This window comes from Anarhichas minor, unplaced genomic scaffold (assembly GCF_050575085.1).
Source record: "Anarhichas minor isolate MPS153535 unplaced genomic scaffold, ASM5057508v1 ptg000024l, whole genome shotgun sequence".
Taxonomy (NCBI): Eukaryota; Metazoa; Chordata; class Actinopteri; order Perciformes; family Anarhichadidae; genus Anarhichas; species Anarhichas minor.
In genome coordinates this window covers 14,095,585-14,106,448 of record NW_027466470.1, presented here as the reverse complement: position 1 = coordinate 14,106,448, position 10,864 = coordinate 14,095,585, and the positions used below count along the sequence as shown (strand labels likewise).

Sequence of the window (10,864 nt, the reverse complement as noted above, 5' to 3'; positions counted from 1 at the left end):
TGATCACTGCACTGAAATGAGATATGCAACCAAAGCTGAATGCTAAAGTGGAAACTCAAAGGGAAGTGGCATAAGGGGTCACGGGGCAGGCGAAGGTCACACTATGAATAGATATTCGTTTTTCTCTGGGGTATGATGCGGCGATGGAGCATCTCAGTGGAGGAGGGACGGATGGACGATGGCAGCCTCCGTCTCCCTGGTAGAAACCGGGCAGCAGTCCGTCCTTTTCCATCTGCAGCCCGTCTCTCTCCATCAGCTTACTGCAAATGCTCAGTCGGCGCTCTTCTTCTATTTCTGCTCTCCCTTCCTCTGAATCATCCTCCACTGGTTTGGGGCCAAGAATCCAGTCTGTGAGGAGAAAAACATGTTAGAATGAAAGTAAATGATTGTCTGTGACTTCTTAGTGTGTGTTTTTTAAAGGGGCACTCCGCCAATTTTACATATGAACTTCAGTTTACTTGTCATGGAGCCTGAGGATCTGGTGTTTTGGGGCCTAAAATTCTGAATAGTTTGGCCTCCCAACTTTGTGGAAGTGCAATCAAAAATCAGCAGAGTACTTTGTTACTTTAGCAGCACTCAAATTTGAATCCGTTTTTGGCAATCACCTTGATGGTACAACAAAGAAACTGTTGGGAAGGTTGACCTTTGCACACAAACCTCAGGGTTAATGTGAAGGAGAGTCATCAAACAACATGGTCACCCAAAAGGGGAAAAAGGCAAAGACAAAACACGGATGCAGCCTTGGCCCAAGAGCTCAAGAAGGAAAAAGGACTCAAAGACACCAGATTGGAGAGAGTGATAGGAAGGAGACACCAGCCGGGGGGTTACCTGCTAGGTCATGTAATAGATCTTTAATCAGATGTCCCACTACGGCGTATGTGGCCACTATTACCAAAACCACCCCGACTAGGACATAGATCACATTGCGCGGCAGAGTTATAGCATCTCTCGCCGGCGGTACGTAGTCCACGAAATAGGCCTCCTCCTCCTTCCTCCTGGACAGCTGGAGGAGCTGTCGGTGCTCAAACACCAGCTGTGTGAGGTTCAAAAGCAGAGCTCCTCCTGAGGCGTTTAGGGAGACAACTGGTTGTTGGTTCATGGTTTTAGTTGCTTTGGTAAAGTTGTTTTTTACAAGTGGATACTGTCTTTATAGGATGGTGTGTTCAAGGAACGTGGTGAAGCTTTGGGGCTGTTTCTTTGGGTGATTTATTGTCTTCTTGCAGGTCCGAGCTCCTTTGCCGCACTGTGAAAACTTGAATAACGGATGGAAAAGGTGCGTCAGAGACGAGGGGGGACAGTAAGATTTTAACATTTTATTATTTCCTGAAGTTGGGAAGAGGGATTGATGACAGATGGTTGAATAATGAAAACACGGTTTCTTGTAAGTGACAGCGCTTTGCCACAAAATAGTGCTTCAGAAAATCTAGTTCACCAGACAAGAAAAATGTGATACCATAAGTGTGCCAACTGTACTAATCTTTTGTCTAGACTTAAATCCCAGAATTCGTCCTTCTAGTGTTTTGGAGAGGGGCTCTCGGCCAAACTTCCAGGGGAGCGAGGAGTGTGAGACGGACCAGAGGTGAATATGGGACAGGCAGAGTTAATAGGATTGAGTCTGTCACAGGGCAATATCAGCTTTCCATCTGTAGGGATTAGAGATGGTGGACAGTAATACGGCAAAGAGGCTTATGGTCTCATGACTAAGTTGCATATATATATATATATATATATATATATATATATATATATATATATGAAACATACATTACAGTAAACCCAGTTTATCTTGGGTTTAAAGTGGCATCACTTTATGGATATCCCATGCTTTGAAATTATTCCAAGCACAGCAGGTCTACTTTTATATTCTGTATATTTCCTGTCACATAATTCACAGATATTTTCACGGCTCATTTCTTGCTTGATCACAGAGCAGATGCTGATATTTCAAAATATGACGAGTAAATATCCCCATGGGTATAACTACATCATCAAATGACAAAGAACAAACATATTGACTCTCTTTCTAATATAGGATGAGAAAATGTTGATGAAATAAGGAAGTTTTAGGATGTTATGGTGAAGTTGTATGACTGCTTACCTCGTAGTCAAGACTACAGATACTGCTCCACAGATCTTTTCTTTGACTTGTAAATGAAAGGACTTCCAAATTGGCATGTGTCGTATACAAACGGCTCTGGAAATAACCACAAGCACAGTCCAGAAAGTTAAGGTCATGCAAACAAAAAGGCTCACCGAAGTGACTGCTCTATCACAGCAAACTCAAAAAAAAAAACAATCAGTGATGAAGTGGGCAGGTACACAGTGATCCAAAAATAAGCTCTCCTCCTCTCAGATCTTCTCGGTGGACCATCAGGATGTAAAATTCTCCTCTACGCTTTAGAGTCATTGTCTTTTGGTGGCTCGGGAACTTTGCAAAACTGAGAAACAAGAAATTTCCATTCTATGATGGTGATGGCAACACTCGCAAAGACGATGAACCAAGAGACCGGGTGCAGACCAAAATAGAAGACGTGTGATGTCATGTTGTGTAAAAGTCGAAAGGATGATAAACTTGGTTGGAAAACAAGTCCTACCGTAAACAAGGAACCAGATGGAAAAAAAAGAAGAATGAACTAATTGGAAGAATGGGTGTAACGAAAAAGCAGAGTGATGTCTCTGAATGCGTCTGTCTGAATGTGATGAGGCTGTCAGGAGAGTCAGGCTGTCTGCGTCAGCATCAAGGTGTTCTTTAGTAATCCATGATAGGATTTGCTTGACACTGTCGCTGTCACCGGCAACAACTTTTAACTGAGTAAGCAGACAGCAAAACAGAAGACGGAGTTCATCAGCTGAAGTACCTGTTGACACTGAAGTGTGGTGCAGTTTTCTACAGCTGATTCACACTGTAAGCCACAAATCCGACTACAAGACAAACCGCAGATAAGCAAACATGCAATTTAATGTATTTTCCTGCACTAAAGTTTTAGAAAAATCTTCGGCATTACCTGTAAGACGGATTTTCTCTTTCACTTGCAGGATCCATTCAGTTCAGTAAAAGGTGTAAGTTTAGTTTCCAAGTCCTCTCCAGGTGACACAGACAAGCAGATCCATTGCAAAATCAGACTCCACAGAAAGCACTAGAAGCTGAACAGCTCTTGCTCACTAAGCAAAATAAAAACCCAAGACACTCAATAAATAAGTCAGTCCATATTGACTGTGACTCCCTCAGGCCGGGGTGACCAACTTCTTGGGTTTGTCTTCTTGCTCCATCAGCCACTTGGAGTAAGCATCACTCAGCATGAAGGCCCAGTAGACGATGGTTAGAGAGGTGTTTACGGTCACAATGGCGATGATTAAAGGGTGTATCATTGCTGCAGACTGGGAGAACTCTTTTTAGGAATATGTGTCACCTCAAAAAACTGTGTCTGCTGTGTAGGCGAAGTTTGTCCGTGTGTCTGATTTAATCGCCTCTCTGTCCGTTTCTCCTCTATACTCCCCACCCCCCCTCCGCTCTCTCTTTCCACTGGCCACTAAGTTTCTGTGGCAGCAGCAGCAGCGTAATCCTCTTCCTGCCGCTTTGTTACAGAAGATAAAGTTGCATTAGATGTAGGCCCGCTTTACAAATGATCATCCAGAAGATGTGATGCATGATGCACATGCTCATTCTTCACAATATGCAGAAAGAAAAGCGGTATGAGACAGTATTTTGTGGAGAAACTGCTCAAGAAATGTAAGAATGACTTAAACAACCCCAGGGACTGAAAAAAAACATAATCCTTGTTCTGAACTTTATGTTCTCTGTCAGATATAATCCAGAAACTAATCAAGACTGGAGACATCAGACGGAGGAGTTCTTAATCTTACACCAAACAGGACAGATGGCTCCTCAATCGAGCCCACAGGGGCCATAGGAGCCCAGACAACACTGCAAACATGTGCAGCATGACTCAGATTCTTTTCCTATGACAGACTCATCTCATCTACATACTATTCATGAACTGGATACAATTTGAAATCAGAAGCTCAAAGGTGTAGGGGAAAAGCCACGAAGGAAAGAAAGATAAACACGGTAAATTCCTCCACCAGGTGGCAGTCGGTACAAGCATACGCTGAATGGTGAACAACAGATTGTATGATTAGAGTGGTTCACAGCAGATAGGTTGAAATAATCAATTGCAGCCAGAAATATCAAAGTGCTTGTTTTCGGAATGACACACATTTTACGCATCACGCACGAAGTCCATTATCTGCACTTTGCACGATCTCCCTTTAAAGTTTCTCTCATCAGACGTGACTCCTCCCGTGTTGAACTTTGAGACCTGCTAGATAGCAAACGCATTGGAGCAACAGTGTCGTTTCATCACGGGCTAAAAGGCAGTGGGGAGACACTCCATTTAATGACCTTCCGTCGGCGGCAGTGGAGAGGACACTGGCTTCTAACATGCCTCGCTTCACAAACAAGCGTGTTTAGCAGAGACACTTTGTATGTGGACATTTATTTCTAAGAGAAGTCAAACAATAACGTATCAACAATGAGGCCGCCGGTGGAAGTCTACGTTTTGATCCTTTCTCTCTTGGCTCCTGGAGTTTTGTACGCCATGAACAACATCCCTGCGCTTCAGGAGTAAGTGTGCATGCCCTCTAATAACTTCACTGTCATCTTGGCCTGCTGTTTGAAGGCATTGCACAGTGGGCCTAAAGCCGCTCATATTAATAGGCTTATAATGCGGCCCCCAGCCTGAGGGGAAAGGAGGTTTAGCGAGGGCGTGTTTATCCAGAGGTCAACCTCGTTTTAAGTTGCTGTTGAGATTCCTAAAGCCAACACAGACAACAAAATTCATTTCAACCGTAAGGCTCAAATTTAGAAAATTTTAAAAGTAAAGACTTAACAATATAGTTTATTTACTGGTAGGGTCCTTTTGGATCTAAATAATGTTAAAAAGAAAATGGAGGATATATAATGAAATGATGTTATCTACAACCCATAATCCTTCATTTCTCACCTCCTTTTTTTCTGATGAAAGTATGAATGTATAATCAAGAATGCAACTAACAGTTATTTAAATTTTCGACCAGTCTGATGATTTTTTTTCTATGACATGAAGATAATTTTCTAAAGCACAATTTGCAAATTGATGTATGACCTCCCACCATTACTCCTCAGACCTCTTCCTATCCTTGGAATGGGAATGGTCGTCCTGGGATTAGTTCTCATCGTCCTCCTCATCATTGTGCCGAACAAGATGAAAGTGGACCCTTTATTCTATGGTACAACCATATAACAAACACTTTAATCAATGAAATAAAGATGTTGTTTTTTCACTGTGCCTCTTTGTGTCTGTTCAGCATTTGCAGAGTTGTCCTTCACCTGCATGTTGGGCCTGACTAATGCTTTAGAGCAGGATGGGTTCATCTCTGGCTTCATGGGTTTCTACCTAAAGATGGTAAGAGGACCCACACTGAGTTAAACCTTCCCCCTCTCTGCCTGAGACAACTTCTCAATAATGGTTTGTATTTCAGACTTTTATATGTCTAAAGTTAAAATTCATCATGTAATGCCTTCTCTTCAGGGTGAGCCTCATCTAAGCACCGCCTATGCTGTGATGATGTCTTACTGGGAAGGCATCGTTCACTTGGTCCTCTTCCTCACCATCATCCACCGCATGTTCAAAGGGTAAGCTGTGGCATCACCGTCAGAAACCCGTCCGCCATGTGTTCAGTGAGTCCTGTGATGAGACCTGTTGATTTTCTGTCCATGCAGGAAGTCCTATCGTAGCCTGGGGCTGCTGTGGGCGGGCTCATCAATCGCCCATCAAATTGTTCACATCCCAGGGGTGGTCATTGGTGAGAGCTGCCTACGTTTGATTCATCACATCCTCCATGTTGTTTGTGTCTGTTTCTCTTATTGATCTTCTCATTTGTGCAGGTAAATACGCGTCTAACATCCGACCAGCCTTTTGGAGCAACGTCCCCTTCTTCTTGGTGCCTTTCTGGGCGGCTTCGCTGCTCTTTAGCCGACCCAGAGAGATTCCAGTCATCCCAGCAGACAAGGTAAATCTCAGCAGTTCAGACATTTATATTATATTCTGTGTATCTATAGAGAAGTGATGTCCAACCCTTGTCCCTTTTTAGATTGTTTCATTTGAGCTTTTGTCAGAGGACCGAAAGGTAAATCAGTATAGTATTTATCTTTGCAGTAAGAGAAAAAGTGAAGACATTTATGTGTTTTTTTCCTTTTTCCTCACTCTGATAATAGTCTCGCGACCCCTTGTCTGGGTCCTGACCCCCACGTTGTGGACCTCTGCCATAGGGGATCAACTAATTTGTGCTTATTTACTTGATATTAGCCTGTATTTGTTAACAACTAGGCATTCAATTGTAAAAAAAAAGAAAAACATGAATAAAGACAAATAAAAATGCAGTCCAAGCAAATCTGCCTATACTGGTCAGACTTTAATGACCACTTGAAGTAATTTAAGTGATTGAATATGGCACATTTACTGAGATTTTTCCTGTGTTGACTAGATTTCAGCGGAGCAGAAGAAAGGTCTGCTGTCTCGACCTGTTGACCTGCTTCTATCGATTCTGTCACTTGGAGCAATGGCCTTCTGCGTATTCAGAGGCTTTGTGAGTAAAACTACATGGAAGCTTTTGAATCTGTCCAACATTTCTGCTTCTGAATGAACTCCCTGAGACGTGAGGTCACATGTGGAGTACGGATGCTATAACTCACTCCTGCTGCTCTGCTCCAGGTGGTGCTGGACTGCCCTCTAGACACCTGTTTCACCTACATCTACCAGTACGAGCCCTATCTCAAAGACCCAGTTGGCTTTCCGAGGGTGATGGTGCGTCCTGAGAAAAGCACACCTTTAAACACATTAAACCAGATATACTCAATATTCTGGTTCAAAATGATAAATGATATTTTTCTGCATCACTCCTGCAGATGCTGGTGTATTTGTTCTATGCTCTGCCTCTGCTGACTGTCTTCACCTATGGTCTGAAAACACCTGGATGCACCTGGATGTTGGACTGGACCATCTTCTTTGCTGGGGCCATGGCTCAGGTAACTGATTGTTTATGGCTTTGCTGTTAGTTATATTTATATTCCTTGAAAAAGCAAAATACAGCATAAAAGCTGACTTCCTCCTGCTGTTTTCTCAGACCCAGTGGTGCCATATCGGAGCATCTCTGCACTCCCGCACTCCCTTCACATACCGAGTCCCAGCAGACAAATGGTGGCCTGTTATCACCCTAAATGTGCTGCTGGCTGCTGTGCCGGCTCTGCTGGCCCTGCGCTGCCACACCAACCCCACTTATTTTATGAAACCTGTTCCCGAGGGACAGACCAACAACGGGAAGAAGAAGAACTAGACCACACACCAGCCACAAACTATCGAGGAATACTTCACGCTGAGACACGGCTCATGTTTTCTGGGGACTCTCTTTGTCACACAAACTGCATGAAATGCAATTTTTTAACCTAAAACCCAAAGAAAATCTAAAAACGTCACTCAACTGTTCAAAATAAGTCACCTCAGGCAGCAGTAGCACTCCCTGCATGAACTATTGGACTCTGATAAGAAGGCTGATGATGGAGTTAAGGACTGTCATCAGCTTTCAGGTGACTCATGCAGATATCCAGTTGGTATCTTCCCAAACTGAGACTATTGACCTGGATCATACAGTTTGGCAACACCACTGTTTTGATCCACACCACAACTCCACAGCTTGAAGTTTATTTTTACTCATCTAAAATTGACAGTTTTCATTGTTTAAAAACTAAGTACCTTTTCAGAAAAATATTCACTGATTGCTTAAAAGGCTGAATAACTAAAAGTTGCTGATAAAGAAGATAATAGCCGATGCTAATTAAGCGGATAATTAGATGATGGAAAAACTCCACCTGGTGCCTTTATATTGTGTAAAATATTTGATGATGAACATGACATTTTCAAATTGTTTGTTTTGTTGGAACAACAGTTCAAAACCCAACAATATTCAGTTTACAATGATATAAAATGGAGAAAAGCGGCAAATCCTCAAACTTAATTGATTATCAAAATAGTTCTGTCCATCAACTAATAGATTAATCGATTTCAGCTCTTGTCGTGACTGCATCTCAGTGTTGTTTTTTGTTTCATGTGCCACTTTCTTTTGTACAATAAATAAAAATGGAGCATTAAATTGGGCTTTTTTGTATTATAATAGGATACACATTACGTGAGCCATGTGTGAATGTCTTAGATGAAGTCTATCTTTACTTCCAAAAGTTGATCATAGATCTAATGTTGCAACCTGAGCAGATTATGCCTCATGTGCTGTGAACTGCTGGGTCAGTTAACTCTTCTGCTTTCGTCAAACTGATAAGAGGTGGACCCTGGATTTAGGTGAGCCACAACCACACAAATGATCACATGACACGTCGGGTCAGCTGTCCATGGCCCAAACATTTCTTTGTTTTTGGTTCCAAAGTATCATTTTCGTATGGCATATCATTTTCACATGGTGGATTGAAATTGTTGTCCTTCTTTCTCAGAGGCTGTGGGCTGAAATTCCCATTTTGTAATTTAAAGTTACACATTTTCCCATTAGACTGTAGTCATGGCAGAGAAGAGATAAAGTTATAGAAAATTAGCTTTTAGACCATCATGTCGAAAAACACTGGGATATGCAAGTGGTTTTAAATGACTAAAGATTTACAAAAATAATGAATTGATTAAACATAAATATCCAGATAACAAAGGGCCTGCCTGGGCTTTTTACACAGAATTGAAGAACCATAGATAGATTTCTGTCGGATTAAACGTTTCACTTATTTTCTATTTATTTATTTCCAACATGCAACAAATAAGTAAAAAAATACTAAACAAGATGAACAAGAAAATAAACAAATTCTCAATAACGACGTGTAACCCTCATAAATTTATCAGAAAAACGGTCCGATTTAATTGTGGGGTTTATATTGAAGTTTTCTAAATATCCCAGAGACGGCTCGACAAGCCTGCAGAAAGGGAAACGCAGATTCAGCCGAGATCAAGGGAGGGAAATAGTAGAAACTATTAACGTAGAAGAAGAACAAACAGTCAACAACAAACAAACAAACAACAATTGGCTACGTGTATTTTGCTAGCTTAAACTGCATTGCGCCTCGTGTTTATTTTCATGACGTGAGTGAATGAAAAACTGTGTAAAAGAAACCCAGTACTGTAGGAAATACTGAGTAAAGAACACGACTGTGAGTTCTGGTGTTGTAAGCACTTCATTCTGCAAAGAGAGAGACGAAGGATTAAGAACAGCAAATCAATATCTGCATATTATAAAATACATTTACATCAATTTTCATTGAAACACAAAAGTTTCTTGATCAATGTAAGTGCCTGAACAGTGCCAACATACCATCATATCTTAAGAAAAAGTAAAGTGTCTTCTTTTGACAACTTTGTATGTAAAAGCCTCTTTTTAAACAATAAATACATATTTTGATATGTACATATATTGCTTTGAGGTTTAGGGCAGATATTAGGGTACTCTAAGTGTAAATTTGAACTAAATACTTTTTGCTGTATGGAATATTTTTGTTATGACCATTGGAATTATAATTCTGCCCCTGGTTCATCCTCTGGGGACCATAAATATCTACCAATTGTTACGGTAAGCCATCCAGTTGAGATATTTAAGTCTGGATCAAAGTGTTACTAGCATCGCTAATAAAATGTGCATGTTTGAAGCCGAAAACCAGTTGATGTTTTGTTGGCTTAAATACAAAATAAAAAAAATACCAGAAATGCTGTTGTTCATTTTCTCACTTTATTAAGAATGGAATACAACAGCAGGACAAAAAGTCATAAGAACACCAAAAAAGTGGATGACCAATCAAATATCAAAGAGACCAAAGGCAAAAACAAAAGTGACGTACCCATCAGGTAAATATAGCCGTGCAAAGATTGAAAGTATTTAGCAATTCAGATACAATCAGGTGGTTATCTCAAGAAAGTATTGTGTAATCCCATCCTCACTATCTATGTCAATGGGACATATTCACTAGCTGAGAGGGCAAGACAAGGTCAAGCTATTGATCAGGGACCAGCCAAAAACAAACACCACAATATTTACAATACAGAGATTAGACGCAATCTAATGATTAATTTAATTTATTGTTGATTTATGTACTGGTATAGAAAAAGGTTGTTACATTGGCTCTCTGAAGTATAAGTAAAAAAAGAAAGCATATTCACTAGCAAACAATTCATAATAAATAGCAACATAACACACAAATAGCAAATATTAGAAAAAGCAAGTGAGTGGAGTAAAACAAACTAACTATTCAGGGGCTCAATGGAAAAAGTAACAGCTACAGTACACATACAAAAAGCTCAGGGTCACCGGGGACTGAATGCTAACTTCCATCAATTACATCTGTGCTTTGCTAACAGAACACTAGGATGAGAGTCATTTTTCAGGTAGAACAAGCAAATATTTGCGACAACAAAAAAAGTGACTCTGCACTTTTCTAAGTTTCTCTCTTACATGCACACGCTCACACACGCTCACACACAGCTGTTAGTCTGACCGACAGAGAGGGTTTTAGTTCAGAGACAGGAAGAGGATTTACTGTATCGAGATATTTCGGAGGGAGGCGTTAATAAGAGTTAGTGTTATAGTTAGTGTTCGCATGGACCTCAGTTAGCAGGGTAAAAAAAAAAAGAAGGGATAAACTGTATGTTAGTGTAATAAAACCTTATTGATCAGGAGAAATAAAGTAGAAATAGAAGTAGGAAAAGGAATAGAAATGATGTGGACTACTGTCTTTCTTTATGAGCCATGGTTAGCACCTAGCCTTTGAAGAAGGTTGTGTTATTTG

At 40.8% G+C, this 10,864-nt stretch overlaps 1 protein-coding gene across 1 annotated transcript; it reads left to right on the top strand.

Annotated features, from left to right (window-relative positions):
• Positions 1 to 4,532: 4,532 nt before the first annotated feature.
• Positions 4,533 to 7,455, top strand: LOC142956800 (transmembrane 6 superfamily member 2-like). Its single transcript, XM_076098545.1, has 10 exons — positions 4,533 to 4,624; positions 5,165 to 5,268; positions 5,347 to 5,444; positions 5,571 to 5,674; positions 5,762 to 5,844; positions 5,927 to 6,051; positions 6,526 to 6,627; positions 6,753 to 6,845; positions 6,947 to 7,066; positions 7,165 to 7,455. Exons 1-10 carry the CDS (start codon positions 4,533 to 4,535, stop codon positions 7,372 to 7,374), a joined length of 1,131 nt encoding a protein of 376 aa, XP_075954660.1. The 3' UTR covers positions 7,375 to 7,455.
• The last annotated feature ends 3,409 nt before the right edge of the window (positions 7,456 to 10,864 follow it).